General features: G+C 45.2%; 1 protein-coding gene across 1 annotated transcript; it reads right to left on the bottom strand.

The window, feature by feature from the left end:
- Positions 1-15,418: 15,418 nt before the first annotated feature.
- LOC127013794 (prostate stem cell antigen-like) lies at positions 15,419-19,364 on the bottom strand. Its single transcript, XM_050892813.1, has 3 exons — positions 19,288-19,364; positions 17,259-17,363; positions 15,419-15,636 (listed from the first exon to the last, which is right to left on the bottom strand). The coding sequence occupies exons 1-3, from the start codon at positions 19,337-19,339 to the stop codon at positions 15,425-15,427; spliced, it is 369 nt and encodes a 122-aa protein (XP_050748770.1). The 5' UTR covers positions 19,340-19,364; the 3' UTR covers positions 15,419-15,424.
- Between the last annotated feature and the right edge of the window lie 1,415 nt (positions 19,365-20,779).

A 20,779-nucleotide genomic window follows, 5' to 3' on the forward strand; every position in this document is an offset into this window, starting at 1 on the left:
CCCACTCCAGTGTTTGTTGGTTTGGAAGGTACAAGATCAAATGTCCCCACAAAACATAACTATTTCTGACGAGGAGCTGAGTGGCCAGTGGAAAAGGAAAACATATCCATTCCTGGGACTCACCCTAGGAATGGGTTTTAAAAGGGCATGGAGAAGAAGGTCTCAGAAGAGCAGCTCAATCCAGATGTCTTTGAGATTACGCTCAGGATGCTGACAGGACACTGCAATGGCTCAGACACTTCTGTTGGACTGCAGGTTTTTTGGAGGCTGCTGCCCTCAAAGTATCTTTGGATTCTGAGAACAGATCAACCTCTGAGGACGTGTGTCCTGGTTTCGGCTGGGATAGAGTTAATTTTCCTCCTAGTAACTGGTACAGTGTGTTTTGGATTTAGTGTGAGAATGATGTTGATAACACACTGCTGTTTTACTTGTTGCTAAGTACCACTTATCCAAAGTCAAGGACTTTTCAGTTTCCCATGCTCTGCCAGCAAGCAGTTACACAAGAAGCTGGGAGGGAGCATGGCTAGGACCGCTGACCTGAACTAGCCAAAGGGATGTTCCATACCATAGAACATCATGCTCAGTATATAAACAGGGGGGAGTTGGCCGGGAGGGGCGCATCGCTGCTTGGGCATCGGTCAGCGGGTGGTGAGCAATTGTGTTGTGCATCACGTTTTTTTCGTTGGGTTTTATTTCTTTTTTTTTCTTTTTTTTTAATATTCCTTTTCATTACTATTATTATTATTATTATATTTTTATTATTATTATTGTTAGTATTATGTTTTATTTTACTTTAGTTATTAAACTGTTCTTATCTCAACCCACGAATTTTACTTTTCTTCGATTCTCCTCCTCATCCCACTGGGAGGGGGGAGGAGTGAGCGAGCGGCTGCGTGGTGCTTAGCTGCTGGCTGGGGTTAAACCACAACAACATGGCTAGATATGAATATTATTAGCTCATAGATGAGGACTCTAGTTTGTGGGACTGTGAGATTGTTTTGCAGGTAAAGCAGTAATAACAGCTCATGTCACGGTGATGGAAAAATTCCAGCGGCCTCTTTCTATCTACATTCTCAGCATTGCTGATGGGGTGGAGCTGGTAAATGACTGAGGGAAGAAGCTTGCTGTGAGCTCCGGTGGGGAAGCTTCTGTGTAGGCTCAGGCTACAGGTGTGGATATGATGCTTTGCTTTCCCAAACACTAGAAAGATTTGCCTGTTAGCAAACACATTTTCTTTCATGTGACATTATGTTAGGGATTTCTGGCTATGTTCTCAGTATATGTCTTCCTTTCACCTAACATCAGGACATTGCTCAGTTGAACTAAATGCATCGTTGTCTATAATCCTGTTGGATATCTGTTGGATATTTTTCTGAGGAGGCTACTTCCATGGCTAGTTTGGAAGAAAAAAGAGTTGCTAAAGACAAAAATACAGGGGCATTTTGAAGCTACTACCGCATGAATAACAGTGACTGAATGTGGTTACAGAATAAGTTGGATGGGACATCAACAAGACTTCTTTCCCAAGGACAACAGCGAGCAATTAAAAACTACTCATGGGCTACCCGCAGCTCACACCCTGGCATGTAGTAAACTTGCAGCATAATAAATCTGTTGTGATTTTAATAATAAAGGTTCAACCATTAAAAATCTGCCCACTTGGTCATGAGTAAGACTGGGGATGCTCCTGGAGATGTAGGATGAGAATGGCTCTGATGCATGATTTCCAGTCTTCTCAGTAATTAATATTCTCCACCCTCCCCTCATGCTTCATGAAGAGCACATACCTTTGGTACATGCCTGCAAATGACAGCTGAAGAGGACAATGTTTCCCAAATGGGTCTTTGTCATGAATCTCTTTTTTGCCATCCCTACTTTTGAGTCAGTGTCTCAAATGAGAGGACATTCTTGCTCAAATTGGAGAAAGAAACATCATGCTCATACAGAACTGTGCCAATCCTTCCCAGGAGGACCAAGCTCCTTCCTCATTCATCCATATGTCCAACTGAAATGACCACAGCCAATGCTCTCTCCATTTGCCTTCCCTATGTGTGTTTCTTATGGGTATCCTACATATTTCCAGAGCTCAGCTGCCTGCCCAGAGTTTAGCTGTTCAGATTCATTTTGATCTAATCTGGCTTCAGCTCCGTTTAGCCACCTACAACACAGACCAATTGCCTCTTCCCTTCCTCCCCCATATCTCCCCTCCTTGCGAGATGTTTTTTTGAGACGGCATACTCTGATGGCTGGCCTTAGGAGTCTAACATACTTGGAACAATATTCTCCCCTGACCCAGCTGAGTTTTGGATTGATTCAGTTTAAGATAAACAGATACCAAAGATAAATGTTGATATATTGTGGCTAGAGAAAGGGTGAGCGAACTGTGAGTTCAAGGATGTGGATGCAAGGTATGAAGCTTGTGGTTCCCTGAAACCAAAGATTTGGAAACCTGTCTGGAATTTGTTTCCCTAAGGGAAGAAAAGGGGAGAAAAAACTTGTACAGAAGAATAACTGTGGCCTCAAATGGGTGAACAACCATTTCAAAGATTATACTAGGAATGAGAGGGAAGACTAAAAGAATGGAAGCAAAAACCGAGCAGCAGACAAAAGTACATGACAGAGGTTAAGAAATATATAAAGTGAAAATTTGCAATAGTCAAAATGACTTAGATCTCAGGAAAGACATTAAACGTTAAAATTATTCAGCCCTTATCTTGAGAGACAAAAGAAAGTAGTGAAGATGTGATAGATGAAAACTGAATATTAAATTAAACCATTTCTTCAATATAGAAAGCACTTTTGACTTTGAGGGTAAAGACAGCATGGAGACAGGGTCCAGAAATAGAAATAACCACATCTGAAGTTAATAAAAAAGTTTAATGTATTCAAGTTGGGCCAAAGCAGGGCAGGATATTTTCCATCCTGGAACTCTTAGAGAACTGGCATACGGAACAACAGGTCCAGGTCCACTCCCAAATGTTGTTCATAAATTGATCAAGTTCAAGACAATATCACGTGGTCAGAATTTACCACCTAAATTAAAGACAGGAAGAGTAAAAGCATTTGTCTGATGTTGATAGCATGCCAGGATTAAGAACAATTTTTGAAGGAGACAATAATGGAAAACATGAAAAGACTTAAAAACCAAGATGATGATTTTCCTTGATTTCACATTAAGAAAGCCTAATTTTCAAGAGTTCAGCAAAGTAATAAAACAATACAATACGGGAATACTTATTAAGGTGGCACGGATAGAAATTAAGACAATATAAGCTGGGTGAGAACTTTTTAAAGGATTGGAAGTGGAAGGGTTGAAAGTTTTTTAAAGTGTTGGGAGGGGGATATGAGCCTGGGGGAGGTCAGTAGTGGAGTTCCTCAGGAACTGGTCTTGGAGAACTCTTGTTTAATATTTTCTGTAAAGACCTTGAAAGATGCTAAATAGAATGGCGTTAATGAAATTTACTGATGATACAAATTTGGGAAGCATCAGCAGTGCCGAGAAGGATCAGGATATCGTAAACAACCAGGTGGCTTGGATGCAAGTCATATATTAATAAGATTGTATACTGTAATAAGTAAGTTATACGGTAAACTAGGAGGTCACCTGTAAATGACTGGAGAGATGAAAGACATGAGAGTATCGGTTGATCACAGGCTGAATATACGTCACACATCTGATGAAGCGTGAAGAAAGCTGTCATGATTGGGGACTGTGTCAGTGAGGCCAGTGCAGGGCTAAGGTCATTGTGCAAGGCACCAACAAGACCACACTTGCCACACTGGGTGCATTTCTCACCACCTGTGCCCAAGGGAGCTGAAGTCCCAAACAAAGGCTAATATGAAGATAAGAATGGACAGTGTATCAGGCTAAAAGAGCTGGGATTTCTTAGCAGAAGGAGAAAAGATTCCCAAATATGGACATACTCAACAGCAGGTAACTTGGAAAGGAAGATCTGCCTGAGATAAGAAAGATAGTGGCACTGGGCACATAGGTGGGATCTGGCTATGAAATAAATCAAGGCTAGAAATTAGATATGTGTGCCCAAGCAATGAATTAGTCTTCTACTAACAGGTGGGGAAAAGAGCAAACAGCCAGATTTTAAGATGGAGTTTGATCAGAGTATGATCTAATGATCGATATATTGTCAAGATGATGTGTTTGGTATGGCACAGAAATAACTTCAGTAATCCAGGAGTATCTCTTTCCTTTCTAAATCGCTCTTAGAGTCGCATTGCTTTATGCTGTCAGAGGATGTGGTCACTGCTTCTTTTCTGTTCAGTGGAGAGATGGGTGGCCCAGTCAGCACAAACTGGCTCTAGATCACAGAAAAGCTGAACTAGGCAGGTCCTTCACTTCTCCATATAAATGTACCAAGTTTAGTTTCAGCCTTGGAGCTGCTCAAGGCCAGAGCAACACTACATGTGCATGTGACTGGCAAATTGGCATGGAGACACAGAAGCAAAAGTTGGTTTGGCCTAAATATAAGAAGCGTTCTTGCCAGACATTTGGGCAGAAGGGCTCTATGTCCTTCCCAGCAGCAGCCTTCCAGGCAAAGCATTAGTCTCCTCAGCCTTCAATACCCTTCTACTCACTGAGCCTAATGGTACTGCCCTGTCATACAAGAATGTTGGGTAGATGCATCATTTCGGATTCTAGGTGTACAAATAGCTCCCATAGCTAGAAATAAGAGTTCATGGACAGGAATAGTGCTCAGCTCTGGGCACAGATGAAACAAGCTTTTCCATATGCCAAGGCCTATTTTGTCTGTGCCAGTACCCTGGCAATCCGTGTTTGGGTAACTCAAAGGCTTCGGGGTATGTGAAGTGGTAGAAGTGAGTGATGAAGGAAGAAGTGACCAGGCAGCATCTCTGCTGGGTTGGAGGAGAGCTAGGTAGTTTGGAAAATTATTCTACATGTGAGCAAGATGAGAGTAATTCGCACTTCGTTTCTGCTGAAAGCACTGATAAGTCTAATGTCAATTCCGGCTAGATACTGTTGGAGACATGTGACTAGGATAATAAGGAGGACGTAAGTGAAACGTTCACTTGGTTGTGATGTGTGGGGTCTGTTTTGGGACAGCAGTGTTATTGCTGAATTTTGTGTTTGCCTTAGTATCCTATTAAAGATATTGATGGAGTAGATGAGACCCTTCTCCTCTTAGGCTCTTCTTGGACAGACAGCCCCGTTACGTGAGGTAGACCAGCACAGCCTCTCTTCATCAACCATCTTCAGAGAGTGTCCGCATAGTCCCTTTGCCTCCTACATCCTTGGTTGTCTTCAGGATGGTGTCTGCTTCTTATCACACCATTCAATAGGAAAGAGGTAGCTGTATGTTCTACTTTAGCCTGAGGACTTTGGACTTGTTTACATCAACATCTTAATCCCAAAGCCAGAAGCATGGAAGCAAATGTTTCTATGTAATTTCCGTGATGCAAAGGTGTCCACTGTATTTTATTTCATGGTGAATCACCAGGGTGGTGATGGCAGGGAATTCACCTTGAACTATCCACACAGTGTTATAGATTTGCTTCCTGTGTATTTCTGCTCCACCCTTTGCATTTTGGGATTCTTTATGGAAAGCATGGTGAAATATGTGCAGGAAAATAGCCAGCTGTTCTAGATAGAATAGAATAGAATAGAATAGAATAATTTCAGTTGGAAGGGACCTACAAAGATTGTCTAGTCCAACTGCCTGACCAATTCAGGGCTGATCAAAAGTTAAAGCATGTTTTAAGAGCATTGTCCAAATGCCTCTTAAACACTGAAAGCACGGACATCGACCACCTCTCTAGGAAGTCTGTTCCAGTGTTTGACCACCCTCTCTGTAAAGAAATGCTTCCTAATGTCCAGTCTACACCTCCACTGGCACAGCTTTGAACCGGGCATCCTATCACTGGATCCCAGGGAGAAGAGATCAGCACCTCCCTCTGCACTTCCCTCCTCAGGAACCTGTAGAGAGCAATGGGGTCACCCCTCAGGCTCCTTTTCTCCCAACTAGACAAACCCAAAGTCCTTAGCTGCTCCTCATAGGACATGCCTTCCAGCCCTTTCACCAGCTTTGTTGCCCTCCTCTGGATGCATTCAAGGACCTTCATATCCTTCTTAAATGGTGGGGCCCAGAACTGCACACAATATTCAAGGTGAGGCTGCAGCAGCACTGAATACAGCGGGATAATCACCTCTTTTGCCTGGCTGGTTATACCGTGTTTGATGCACCCCAGGATGCGGTTTGCCTCTTGGCTGCCAGGGCACGCTGCTGACTCCTATTGAGGCTGCTGTCAGCCAGCCCCCCAGATCCCTTTCTGCAGGGCTGCTGTCCAGCAACTCCTCTCCCAATTTATACTTGTGCCAGGCTTTACTCCGTCCTAGGTGCTGAATCCAGCATTTGGACTTGTTAAATTTCATTCCATTAATCATTAATTCCATTCTGTTCCACATCTGGGGAATAAACTCCATCCCAGACTCCAGGTCTTCTATTTCTGTTCTTTGCATCTTTTCTACTCTCTACAAAAAGGTCTCTGGGGATGAGACACTTCTCCAGAACACGGTTATTGGAAAACAAGGGGATACAGTGTGATCTGTTGTTGCCCCCAGCCTCCCTCATCACAAGAATCACACAACTTTGGAAGCCTACCTTTACAGGTAAGCAAGCCTGCTAAGCAAGGAGAATACAGATGTGCAGCTCTGGATCTGAGGACCTTGCATGGACAAGCAACAGCAATGACCATTTTGTAGACCTTGACTGGGGTTGAGGTAGTGACTAGCTAAAGGCACTTTACCAAGGGTTTGGACAGATCTAGGCTGGGAGGGAATGGTTCAGTCTGAGAACTCCTGGGACCATTTGGAAGTGGAGTTTCCTTCATCAGAATACTCAGCATCTAGCAGCTGCTAGTAACTAATGACAAACCAGTTACCTTATGCAGACTGGTGCTGTACAATAGAGATTTACACCGGCTGTTGGGTCAGGCTAACCATCTGCCCTCCATGGCTGTTTCTATCTCCTGCCCCAGGATTCCCACAGTTCAATGATAGCATCATGCCACCTTCTACACACACCTCTTCAGTCTCTGCAAGCACCTTCTTCTTCAGTCTTTTGCTGCAGATTTCAACTGCAACAGACGTTGCTTGTTGTTTAAAACTGATACTGCAGAGTACCTAAAAAATTAAAGATGCCAAGGATCAGTCTCTGGCACTGAAGCTGACTAAGAAGGAATGGCCTATGACTCTTTTTCCTGCCAAAACAGACTGGTTGCATCCAAACTGCCTCCTGGGAATGGCCGTTGTCTTTTGTTAACTCCTCTGTCATCCCCAGGAATTGTTTGGGAGATCCTTGGGCCTAACCCATGCTGGTGACAGTAGGGATGACTAACCTCCAGTGCCCAGAAGTGTAGGCTGGCTTGGCTTGATTTGCTAACATAACTGTAACCTCTGGGCCTGGAACTTGCTGGTCCCATCCCTGGAAGGTTAGAAAAGTAGTAAGTTGTTTGTATTTTGTGTTCCATGATTTTGAAGAAAATACTTTCCTCATCCTTTACCCACCCTGCATTTCTGAGGCATATATGGGTGTGTCCCACCTCCGGTGCTTGTTAAGCAGGATCCTAGCAGGTAATATAATGGGTTGCATGGCGACTTGCTGTTGGGCTTGATTTATCCCTAAATGGGCCTCAGAACACATACAATAACATTAAAAGAGCATCACAAGGGGACAATATATTTTGGTGGAGGCCCAGGTAATGACTACATTTGAATTTCTTCTGGCAATCCAAGCATCAGGGAATTCTTGACTCTTACGGATACAGATGTCACTGATAAAAGCCCTGCAAGAACTTATGTTTTTTCTTAGCATAGACTTAATGTCTTCTTATTAAGCTCTATGCAGAAATGAGACTGCAGAGGTTTTTATAGTAGCTAGGCAAGGTTTCCTGGGGTAGCTGTTCTGCCCTGTGATTAACCTTCCATCAGAAGCTACTTGTGTGCTCGCTAGTGAAGTCTCAGTCCTCAGTAAATATCTATCTATGTGAACGAAATATTTTTTGATTCTTAACCTCTTTTCCTTCAACTGTCACACTGTATACATGCATATATGTGCCCTTTCTGCCCATATGAATGTCTCCAAGAACTTTTGAACCAGAGAGCCATCCTGTCTGTGCAAAAGGCCACATGGTGACCTCAGCTCTCATAGATGTTAAGGGAAGTGACAGACGAGACTGGCCTCCAGACACAAACCTGTACAAAACCAGGTCATGGAAGCAGTTGTTGAAATGGTGTGGCTGGAACAAGGATGAAATGAGAGGGAGGTAGGAGCAGGGCACAGTCTGGGTGACGGAAGACAGTTGGTCTGGTTGCAGAGTCCCGGTGCTTGTGATGGATGTGGGCATTGGGTGGACCAGGAAGGAGGAGGAGATAAGAGGGATAGGGAATATTTTTGTTGTTCTCCTCAGAGGCCATTTTGAGCGTAGGGAGGGAATGACAGTGACACCCAGAAAAATGTCTCTGTTTTTTGCTGCCTTTAATGCCAATACCTGGTGCCACCCAGCAAAACAAATGCTGTATTTCTTGTGCCCACACATGCTCACCCGTATCACCAAGTGTGCTGCTTGCAGCCTCTGTATTTGCAGGTGCCAAGGACGGCAGTGAGGTTTCTCTGTTGGCTTCTTTGGGCTCCTGTCAGACTCTTGACTCCAGCCTTCACAACTTCCTAGGCTTTGGGACAGCAACTCTTTCTACATTAGCAAGATGAGTAAGGGTTGTCCTCAAACTTCCAGAGTGGGGAATTTGGGACAATTTTCCATTCACCTTGTGAGTGCCCCTGCTCTCTGAGATGAATAGCTTTTGTTTGCTGTGTATTTCTACATGCCAGGATTGTTCTTTCTCATTGTCTTTGTGTCAAATGCCAGCTTTTCAGATCATCATTTGTTGAATAGATTCAAGGTTGAGGAGCAGGTCATGTAGCACTTCTGACATGGACATGCTTTTAACTGGCTTCAGACTCCTTGCTTCCCATGGACATTGGAAGACATCACATCAATAGATCTCCATGGCAAAGCCAAATGCTTCTTTTCTCCATCCCCCTGGGGGAAGGTTGAGCAGAAGCATGGTAGAGCTGCTGCATTTGAAGAGTACCTGGTAGCAGAGCATTTGCTGCAAAAACAGCAAGGAAGAGAAATTAATTGCATGGGATTATGAAGGGCAGGGAAACAGCTGTCTTTGGTAGTACATGGGTGTGAGAATTGTTGTGAAATGCTCTCCCATTTTACCACAAGGCAACTGGAGGCAGTCCAGAAGCAGTGACTGCACATGAGCACTACACTTTTGGCAAAGGACTGCCATTCTCTGCCTCTATGACATGCAAGAGAAAGAGCAGAGAGGGTTGTTTTCTTAATTGTTTTCTTTTAAATGTTCCCATTTAAACTTTGAATAGTTAAATTCTTATGTCAAGTCTAACCTTCCTTTATTTTTCTAAAGCTCATTTCACATGTAGAGGAACAGAATAGGTCAGATGTATTCGAATTATGACATCTCAACTGACTATTTGAAACTTTAGCCACACCTTCCTCTCTTTTTAATGACTACACTTGAATAGGTGTCAAAAAAACTAGTCTCTGCCTGAACATCAGTATTTTAAGCAGGATGAACATCTTCTTTCTCTTCACTACAGAAACATTGGACGTTACAGACAGACATTACATCATTTTCTCTTGAATTTGTCTGTGAGAGCAAACATGTTACCCTTGCTACATTGCAGAAAGCAAGTTTAAAGGATGCAGCTGAATGCAAATCTGGAGCAGAAGACACAACTAGTTTGGACAGAAGGTACCCGTGTGTGTAGCACCACACAGCCACCCAGGAAGACAGGTGGGTCCCCACAAATAACTCAACATGTAGTGACCCCTGATGAAAACAAGTCCCCTCCCTGCCCATTACTCCACTTTCACTCACCTGCCCTGGGTGAAGTCCTCATTCCACAAATTCCCTTGAGGCCAGATTGAATCTTTAATGAAAATAACAAGAGAGGAAGGAGCAAAACATTTTCCTTTCCTGACTCAGCCCATATCTGTCATCTCTGTTGCAGGGGAGGTGTATGGAGGCAGTCACACTACCCCAGCCGTGGAGGGCCACCAGCAGAGCTGTGAGAGGGTCCAGGGCTGGGTCACAGTGTCTCTAAGTGATTCACGTGGGGAAGCACTGGCAGAGGTGAACATGTGCCCATGAAGGTCATAGAGGCTATTTCAGTGTGGGTGGTGAACATAGCTGGTGTATACAAATTCTGGTACAGGCACATAGCAAGGGGTGTTTTAATGAGCTGGTGACTTTATAAGGTGATGCCCCCATAATATGGGCTTGTGGATGAGAAATGAGAGAAGCCATATAGGGAGGAGGTCAGGGCTGAAATAGGAGCTGTGGACTGAGAGCATCAAAAGAGTAGTCATGGGTGGTAACATCTGGTTTGCAAGGAGTCCTGTGATTTAGCTTAGAAAGGCATTAATAGAGCTCAAGGTAAGGTCAGAAATGAGCTAGCAAGGGATCTCTCTGCCACACAGAGTTATCAAGTGGTAGGATGGGAGTGGGATTAGTCAAGATGGCATGGGATGAACTTGGCTTCATCAGCCTTGTCCAGCCAGCTTCGCCCCGGGTGAGTGGCAGGTACAGTTACTTTAGGGATGTTCTGCAATCAAAGGGCAGGTCTTTTGATTGCTTTTAGTGACTGTCCAGTGGCTTAATAGCTGGCAGAAAAGAGCTAACTGCAGGCTCTCTCTCCGGTCTATTTGGGCCACAAAAAGCCTTATTGCACAACAGTGTGTGCATAATTCAGAGCAGGAATGCAGCTGTGCAGGGTGGGTTGGTAGTGGGTAATCCTTTCCCAGCTCTGTTATGCTAGGTGACTCTCTTCGAGCTTATTTTTAGCCCAAGTCTCTCCCCTGGCCCCATTAAAGTCACTATCTGAGCATCTTTCGATGTATTGGACATGATAACATCTGTACAAGGCAGAGGTATGGAGATGCTGTGTAACTTGCCTCAGGCCACGAAGGAAATGTGGAACACAGCAAGGAACTGCTGGTCCTTAAAAGCCAGCTCATCAGGCCTCTCTGCCCCAGAGACTTTCTCCAGTGTGATCAAATGTTTTTAACCAGTTGCCGCAAATTGAGTTGAATTCAGGGGACCTTGGTGATGTTGTTCAGATCAGGTACAGGCACTGGGTGTAGCTTCTACTGGGTCATAGGAAATACTGTATGCCCTAATCCTTATCCACAGAGATAATGAATACTAGCTAATACTACCAGTAGCAAATACAGCATCATAACAATAATATAAGCAACACTTTTCTTTTACTCTGAACGTATGTCTGTAACATTTCCTACCATAAAAATCATACCAAAGCAGTTACTCTAGATCAGAGTTGCTTTACTTTTCCCATCTGTAAGAGGTAACCTCACTGGAGAATCGTATGTTTTCATTCAGTCCATAATGCAACTGCAGCTTTTGGAAAAGTGCAGCTGCTGCCCTTGAAAAAAAGAAACCATCCATTTTATTGTCCAGCTATTTATTATTTAAATAAATGAACTGCAGTTTGATCTTGGAGGAATAGAAATGTCTTGCATACATGATGGATTGAGTTGTTTAAAGAGCCTGTCCTCAATTTTAGGCCTTTTGATAAGTCTGGAAAAGATAGGAGAAGAACTGATAAAACTGCTCAGCCACCAATGTCAAGAAGCAACTTGCTTAGGCAAAAAGAATAGCCTTGTTTTTCAAATAAATATTGTGCTCGTGTGTCACCCAGCAAACAGCTCTTAGGCCTTTTTCTCAGCACCAGGAGAGTAAATCGACCTTCAGCCAGGGCTTGCATAGTTGCGTGACACCAGATCATCTGTACCAACAGAGCATGCTGCTGACAGAGGGTGCAGGTCAGAGCAGGAGGGACCGAGTCCTGTTTATGTTTGTTAGGGGTTTACAAGGCAGGAGGGGAGGCCAGCCTTTCTGTCAATGTGCGGTCACAGCACTTGGGAAAACAGTCCCCTTCCTGGTCCTGCCCTGGCCCAGCCCAGGTTCTGACCCGGGGCTGAGTCATTTATCCGCCCCAGTTCACCGCCTTCTAATCCTTCCCAGAATTGAGAGGGTTGTTTTTGAGGCTGTCTGTCAGTGACCTGAATGGAGATTGCGGTTTTGTGCTATTGCAAGTGCCGTGCCAGGCACCTATCAAGCAGCAGCGAGTTCCACCAGTTAGTGCTGCGTCGTGTCCGCAGGGGCTTCCTACCCTGCTCTTTACTGTGTCTATCCCAGTCATGGCCTCTCCCAGTTGCACCTTCTCTAAACTATCTAAACCCCTCCCACCTCCAGCACTGCATGCAAAAACTCCAGATATATCTGGAGAGATATCAGATCCCGACAGAGAGGATATATCTCCAGATAAATCCAGAGGAGAATCACTCAGCGGTCAATGGTGGACTCCTTCCAGAATGTATAGAGAGAAGAAACTGGGAGTAGGAATCATCCCTTCAACCTGTAAGGGTCTAGACATCAGGTCTCAACCACCAGAGCATGGGAAAGTCCCCTCTTGGCTCCAGCAAGAAACTCCTAAATGCTGTGCTCCAGCAAGTAGACGTCATTGTCACATGGGACCAACATGCTATAACACAAGTAAATAACCCCCATTCATGCTAGAGACTTTTGACACCTCTCTTATTTGCAGGGCTGAATGTGTTTGACCTCTCCAGAAGCTGGAAGAGGCTGTGTCTCACCCAGCGTCCCTGGGGACTCCAATGGCTCTGGTGCTGGCTAACATGCTTTGGTCATTTCCGTACAGCTAAACTCCCAGTGTCCAGAAAGGGCCCTTGTAGCCAAATTGCTTGTTGAGAAAGGCCACTGGATGTGGACATGCCTGACTGCTTGGGAATTGTTTCAGAAAGTGGGCACAGGGCAGTGGTGTGTCAGGGATCTTCTTACAGTGCAAGAAGATGAGCAGAGGTCATGGAGCTGGTCACCCATGCAGAAAACAGCCTGGCTGGGAGATGTACAGATGGATGAGCCCCCTTTTCAGTGACTAAGACTCAGGAGGTTTGCAAAAGCCAGAATAAGTCACCCCACATGTGACCACACCTCATATGAGGAAGGTGGTTCGTTCTGGATTTTCCTTTGGGGAAACCCCTTCCCTGCTTCCTACGATTAACAGCTTGTTAATGCCTTGCATCCCAAGGATTTATGTACTTTTCTCTTTCACAATAGCAGACAGTGTCATTATCTTCTGACATCCCATTGACTTCATCCAAAATTTGATGCTGGCCCTTGTCCCATGACTATGGGTCCCCCAGATAACTCATCTCCACCAGGTAAATGCTTCTTTGTTATTTCAGCCCATGGCTCTGCACATCCTTTGCAGCTCCAATAGTTCTTAGGGTATGAGAGAGGAAAATGAGGCTTTTGGCCAATCTCCCTCCCCTTTTAGTCCTCCCCTCACTGCTGTCCTGACTTCACAGCTCCTTGACTTCATGGGTCCAGCCTGTCTTGTCACTCCCACCTGGGGCTCTCCCAGGCCCATCTGTACGCTCTGCTGACATCAGCCTTGTCTTCTTTTGTTGTATATTGGGAGGAAGCACATATGACACAGTGGCCTTCTCCAGGATGTTTTCTACCTTGTTTTTCACATCTGTTCACATATGTGTTGCTTGGAGGTCTTATTTGAGAGTTTCTTTCAGGGAGCTTTGTATGGTACTTTCTCTGCTACCTTTGCCAAACACTGTACAGGATCTCCCAATGCAACGTGGGAACACTCAAGTTTATATCCATAAAATAAACTATCTGGAGGAGGCAAACTATAATTTAGAATCTGTAACTATATAAAGGGGCTATAACTGTATAGGAGAGATGTTAAAACTGTACAGTCTGCCTTGCACGCAGACACCTCATTGGTATCAGCAACAGAGAGGGCTTGAAATGGTTTTCCACATATTTGAAGCTTGCACGGTTGCCACATTCATTACATCAGTAAAGGCGGGCAAAACATGATGATTGTATCAGTGTCAGAGGTGGCACTAAGCGCTCCTTCATCAGATGTGAACAAAATCTTCTACATGTGACGAGTCGAGAAAGCCACTCTGGCTTCAGCAGGGAGTCCCAGGAAAGGGGAAAGATCAGCAGGTGAAGAAGGGAAATTCCTATTGTAAGGAAGGGAATAAAGGACTCTGTGGGTATCCTCATGACCTCAACAAATCTTCAGGAAACACCAGTCTCACTCTACTCTTCAGCACTCCTAGCCCTGTCCTGAGAGCACCTCAGGAGGAGAGGAGTCAGCCCCATGCCTTTCCCTAGCTCCCCTGCTCTTGTTTTCTTTCTCTTTTCCCCACACTTGCCTCCTCTCCATCTCTCACTGACTGTGTACTGACCCACAAGTGGGTGTGTGCCCACAGGTGTGTGCTCACCTCCACGGTCAAGGTACCCAGAGGGGAAAGTGTGAGCTGTGGTGTTTCCTTTCTCCACTCTCCCTGGTCTGCTAGGCAACCCCATAGGACCTTTAAGATAAACACCTAAACACCTTTTCAACCTTGTGACAGGACCTGTGTCCCAGGCTGTGGCATGGGGAATGGATCAAGGAGGAACCTGGAGAAGAAAGCTTGAGAACCTGCCTGTAGGAGATGGGGACCTTCAGGGGATGCCACTATGGCCAGGATGGAGACTGGCAATCCCAGAACTGAATTGGTTGACCAGGACACCATGGCACACTGTTTCTGCTTCACTCCAATAGTTATTACCCACCGTGGTGCTCCAGGTACCTGAAGGTGCAGTCCTGCCCACCATCCCAAGGATGCTACAACTATGGGAAGGCGTATGAATGGCTGTATGCACATGTAGCAGGGAAGGTGAGCACTGTTTTGTCTTGTGTGGTAGCTAACAAGGTGCAGGGTCCCAGGGTCTCTAGGTCACAAGCAAGTTCCCCTTCAGGTGTGATTGCTCTTCACAGGTTTTCTTGGGGTATGTGCCCTCCAGAGTTTGTCATAAGCCAGAGCCCCTCAAGCTTTGGAGGCACAGTTGCCACCTCTATTCTGCTCTGCCATGGCACCTCTCAGCACATATCATCATTACACAGCAATGACGAAGACTGAACATTGGCCAGACATGCAACACACCCACCTGCAGCTGCTGCGAGGTGCAGAAATACATGACTAAGTGATATACAGGTAACACACTCATACTTGATTCAGAAATAAGTATATTTTAGGTGTTATGCAGATAGCATGCACACATATTTTCTTATCTGGTAGCCCTACAGCAATACAGTAACAGTAATGAAGAAGCTATCATACGGCAAAGAGCTGCCATCAGCTCCAAGGATGCTGTGTGCCCAACACACCACATTGCTCCCAGTTACAAATCTTGTCGTAAGAAGGGTGCTCCAAGACTTTCTGTGGTCATGGGAGTCCTCTTTGCTCCTCACAGTCTGTTGTTCAGAAAGGTCCAGAGCACGCTGGCTGCTGTCGCTGCTGCCATCCCATAGCTGCACCTCACACTGCCCGCTGCGTTGACATTGCAGAGGTTGTTGCTGCAGCAGGAGATATTCCTATTGCCTATGCTGAAGTCCTCATAGAGTGATGCACATGACGAGTCACAGCCTTTGCTGATGATGTTGAAGAGCCCTATGAGCCCTAGAAGGAAAGCAGGACCATTACTACAAGGACTCAATGCAAGCCAAGCCAAGCCTCATGGAACTGAATAATGAGATGTTATTCTTATCTGAGCTCACTGCTTGGAAAAAAAAATTAATGTTTCCAAACAGCTGCATGTTTTACTGAAGCAGGTTGTATTTTTGGGTTGTTTGTCAGCAGAGGGCGAAGGGTTTCAAGCCCAAGTGTTTGCTTAAAGCAGTGTATTCCCCAGCACAATTCTCAGGGGTTTCTAAAACAGCACCAACTACAGAAATTCTAATAATTTAATTAATAATGAAAGTAGCTATTAACACCTCTGTTGGGGAGTCTAAGCTACTAATGGATGAGGAGCAAGCATGTGGGGTAATCTTTGCTCGTATCCCATACACTTTGTTGCATGGAGCCTTTCAACACCCAGGGAAGTTATGGAAACATGGCTATCTGCATTTCACAGATGACAGATTTATTTGATTTGTTTCTGAGAGGCACAGTCTATTTTTCTGTGGCCGGTTGATACTCAGTAACTGCTGGTTACTAGCAGATTACGGTCTGCATGAGATCTCCTGATCTTGCACAATCTATTCCGGGCACCAAGTCTTTGACATACGCAAATTCAGTGTGTAGGGCCAGTGGGTTATACAATGTGTTGGCTCTCCTGCATGTGAATGCGTGGCCATGGGTGTGCACATTTCTAACAAGGGCAATGCCTACTGGAGGTATTACATTTACTGCCTGACAGAGATGAGTTTGAACATGCCACTGATGGGTTTTGTGCCCTAGGTCTAAGAGCAACTGAGCTGTCACCACAGATCTAGACAGGGCAAATATTTTTTTTGCCAGATCTAGAATGGGGGAATTAAATCATAATCTATTAAAGGAGTTTACCCAGAGACACACAGATGACTGCATTCAGAGCTGGCTGTAGGTGGAGCCTAGGTGAAATTCTGTCCTTTTCATTGAATTCACCTACAGTCAGCTCTGTCATTGAATGTTCCTCCTCACTTCATGACTAGGTTTCACCAGACTCAGCTCCTCACATTTAATCCATGTTCCAAATTTTTCAAAGGCATAAACTTAACTACTGCCCTTGTAAGCAAATAATTTTTGGTGTTATGAAAGAGAAATATACCTAATTTTGTACAGGTGAGAGACACTGGTAGGTATTTGCAATGTCAAGTACAGCTGCACCCTCCTGAGATTCGTTCAGGCACTGGCATTGTACTGGCCATACTGCTCAGTTTTTAGCATGATCTGTCAGCAAACACTGAGGAATTTATGGGGTACAGTGTGCATGTGCTAATACGACTTTGTAATCACACTCTCGTGGCCAGTGTGGGGAGAGGACTTGGTGATGGCCAGCACCACTACCAAGGGACCAGCTATCACCAAGGGATAAACATTTTTCTTCTGTCATTTCTACTTAACATGAAAGCCATCTGAAAGCTTTTTTATCACCTTTTCTCCCCAGATGACTTTCCTCTTCTTGCTGCACATTGAGCTTTGCTGACCCACACCAGCTGGTATATCTAGAGTAGGTGAGGCTGGCTTGGACACCTGAGGCTGGGACCATGCTTGGCTCCAACATCACAATTAAGATATTGCCCACCCCCACTTTGCCTTACTGATCACTTCTGTCTTGCACATTTCCTTATCCTTGCAGTCCACTTTCGTCTGACAGTTGGCGTTGCTGAGCTGTGCTGAGCAGCTGTAACACTGCAAAGAAGAACCTGCAAGAGACCAAGAGGGGTTATAAGACAAATCTATCTGAAGCTCTCCAGGGAACCCAACTTAGTGCTTGCACTGGGAAACAGAACCATTCCTGTGGGTCCTCAAAGGAAGTAGCACCTCTGTTATCGGGAAAACAATGTTTTTTCCATTTCTGGTGGAGAAGAGTACACTTGCTTGAGGCGAGAGTCAAGTTTTGCAGGTGTTGAAGATGTTTCAGCTGTAGTCAGTGCAGTGAGGGAACAAAAAGAGACCAGCTATTCAGCTGGTCTCATCAGTCAATGGGAAGTGCTTCCCAAATGCTTCTTTCTCTGCATTTGGGATGCCTAACTCAGTTCCTGTCTGGAACAGGCTTTTTGTGATATTCCCACCTCCTGAGTTGGGATGAAGGGATGAAGTCTCCAGAAGGACAGGTTGATATTATTTGTCTGCCTCTATGGACACTAGTGTTTTACCAGGTGGGCTTGTGAGCCTTAGCTGAGGCAGTGCCAGAGTTGGATGAAAGAGGGAAAGCCCAGAGGGAAGAGAGGGTGGGGAGGGACGGAGCAGGCAATTTGCAAGGTCTCTTCCAGCCTGTTGTCTCAGTTTGACCAACTTGTGACACGTACTCTCCATCACCCCCTCTTAGATCGCAAAGTGCAAACACGGCTTTCGCCTCCCTCTGAAAACCAGGTCACCACGTGTTTCCACCCCCTCATGGACATGCCACTCTCTGGGGGATGCAAGTCAGTGTTGTTAACATCTGCTGTGCTGTGATGCGCATCAAGCAAAGGCAGAATAAGCATTGCAGCTTGCAAGTGTCTAGCCCTGATGAAAAATAGTCCCCAGAGGAGTGAGAGCATGGTGCAATTACCTGTTCCCATTACCTGCCCATGCCCTAGGGCATCACTGGAGCCTTGCAAGTGTGAGAGTTAATGTACATATATGTACTTTAACCCCATGACCACCAGGCTTGTATCATGAATCCCTCAAGTCGATATCTAATGCCTAAAATACTCTTTCAGGACACAGAAAAGCCCTATTTAGAAATTAGTGTTATTCAGAGCAGGAACAAGAAGTGATTTGAGGCACTTGGTCTCCCTCTGTCCAAGCCGTTCTGATATAAATGACTGATGCAGTCATAGAGGCAAGGAGACAAACCCCAGTTTGTCTGTAGTGCTGCATTCTGCTCTCACATTTATCTGACTCTTAATGCAATGAAAGTCAAATTTCAGAGCACTCTGATGGAAGCTGGCAGAGGAGAAAGTCTGGCCAGGACTGTACAAGACCCTTCTCAGCCTATTCCTTAAGCATCCTCTGCTGATTGAGAAACATTTCTGCTCAGATCTCCTTCTTCTGTTCTCTGGTAATAGGGAAAAGCTAGTTTAAAACCATTTTTTCCCAGTGAGGCTAGAAAAACCTGACAGTGTCCGAATCCCATCCATACAGTTTATAAAATAACACAGCATGGCATTCTCCCTTTTTTTGTCCCATTAAAATTCTGACAATCTCTGCAACGTCAGGGGCCACTTTTGAAATGAAGAGCCAGAAAACAAGATGGAACAAAACTTACCTTTGCAGAAATGTTGAAATTTTGATAGCCTGGGAAGAAGAAAAATAATCCTCCCACCCCACTTAAAAACAACCACACACACAAACAGCTATATGGTCTGGCTTAAATACTTTCATTTCAATTAAATTCGGTTTTGTATAGGATTTATCTTTCCTGGAAGCTGCTCTACCCAGCGCTAGGATCACACCATCAGCAGGGTGGGATTATGCATTTTTTCCATGCAACACCCAGGACATCCCATCAAAAAGCAAATGTCTTCATATGACAACTGTGTCAGCATTTCTTCCCTCACTGCCAAACCCCATCACAAGTCTTTTCGCCTAGCTGAAGATCTTCCGGAGGCGATGCAGGGCAGACTCTCCATGCTGTCTTACCTGAGTCCAAGCACAGGACTGCTCCCAGCAGGAGGACAAGGAAAACCTTCATTTTGGAGTAGCCTCTCTCGTGCTGAATATGAGTTGTTTCCTCGTGGGGTAGTTTATATACCGTGGGAGGCAGCAATCGGGCATACCCAGAAGGTTACCCTGTGAAGGCACCTAAGCGAGGCTGCTCGCTGGACCAAGGGAGGGCTTGGTTTGTGGTGGTGATATTTGCGTTAGGTGCCACTCCTATCTGACTGTGACTCTCAGAGCTACCAGCAGCTCCTCTCCACCACTGTGCCCCCGCCTTTCCTCCTACCCTTGGGCAAACTGTTCACACGAGTGGAAAAAAACCCAAATTCTTTAGAACAAGGCTGGCCTTATGCATTTCCCCAGAGCCAGTGAGGCTGCAGTTGCACCCTGCGAACAAGGCTCTCCACCCCCATTGCTGTCCTGAGTGGAGCTATTGTGTTTAAATCAAGAACAAAATGTTCTTTTAATAAATGTCTCCAGCTATTTATCTGCATGAGTGAGTGTCTGTGATGCTTGTGGCATGTGATAGCAAGGTATGTGGGCAAATTACAGTGCATTGGCCTCTTCCAGGTGTCCAGGTGCCCATTTGCCGTTTTTCATATGTATTGTCTGTAGTCTACTAAAAGACAATGGCCAATTCAAATTTTTTAGGTGTGTTGAAACCAAAAGGACTTGGTGATGGCTTTGTTTGGTATTGTTTTTATCTGCCATGTCTGCACTGTGGCATGCTTCTCTTTGTTTGCCAATCTCTCTGTCTAGTATAGGTAGGGTACGATTTTGACACCTGAACTCACATCAGAGTGTACTGTGAATAATTCAGGCCTGTCAAAGAAATGCCACTTCTCATAGAATCATAGAATCATAGAATGGTTTGGGTTGGAAGGGACCTTAAAGATCATCTCATTCTAACACCCTTGCCATGGGCAGGGACATCTTCCACTAGACCAGGTTGCTCAAAGCCCCATCCAACCTGGCCTTGAACTCTTCCAGGAATGGGACATCCACAACCTTTCTGGGCAACCTGTTCCAGTGCCTCACCACCCTCACAGTGAAGCACTTCTTCCTTACATCTAATCTAAATCTATCGTCTTTCAGTTTAAAGCCATTGCCCCTTGTCCCATCACTACATGCCCTTGTAAAAAGTCCCTCTCTGGCTTTCTTCTAGGCCCCCTTTAAGTACTGGAAGGCTGCTATAAGGTCTCCCCGGCGCCTTCTCTTCTCCAGGCTGAACAACAACAACTCTCTCAGCCAGTCTTCAGAGGAGAGGTGCTCCAGTCCCCTGATCATCTTTGTGGCCCTCGTCTGGACTTGCTCCAACAGGTCCATGTCCTTCTTATGTTGGAGGCCCCAGAGCTGAATGCAGTACTCCAGGTGGGGTCTCACGAGAGCAGAGTAGAGGGGGAGAATCACCTCCCTCAACCTGTGGGTTACACTTCTTTGGATGCAGCCCAGGATACAGTTGGCTTTCTAGGCT

The sequence above is a fragment of the Gymnogyps californianus genome, chromosome 2 (genome assembly GCF_018139145.2).
Source record: "Gymnogyps californianus isolate 813 chromosome 2, ASM1813914v2, whole genome shotgun sequence".
In the NCBI taxonomy this organism is placed as follows: Eukaryota; Metazoa; Chordata; class Aves; order Accipitriformes; family Cathartidae; genus Gymnogyps; species Gymnogyps californianus.

Coding starts and splice junctions, on each gene's coding strand:
- LOC127013794 (XM_050892813.1), bottom strand. CDS start 19,339: ATGAAGGTTTTCCTTGTCCTCCTGCTGGGAGCAGTCCTGTGCTTGGAC. Junction 17,364..19,287: donor AGTCCTGTGCTTGGACTCAG/GTAAGACAGCAT, acceptor GGTCTCTTGCAG/GTTCTTCTTTGCAGTGTTAC. Junction 15,637..17,258: donor GTGCAAGACAGAAGTGATCA/GTAAGGCAAAGT, acceptor CTTTCCTTCTAG/GGCTCATAGGGCTCTTCAAC.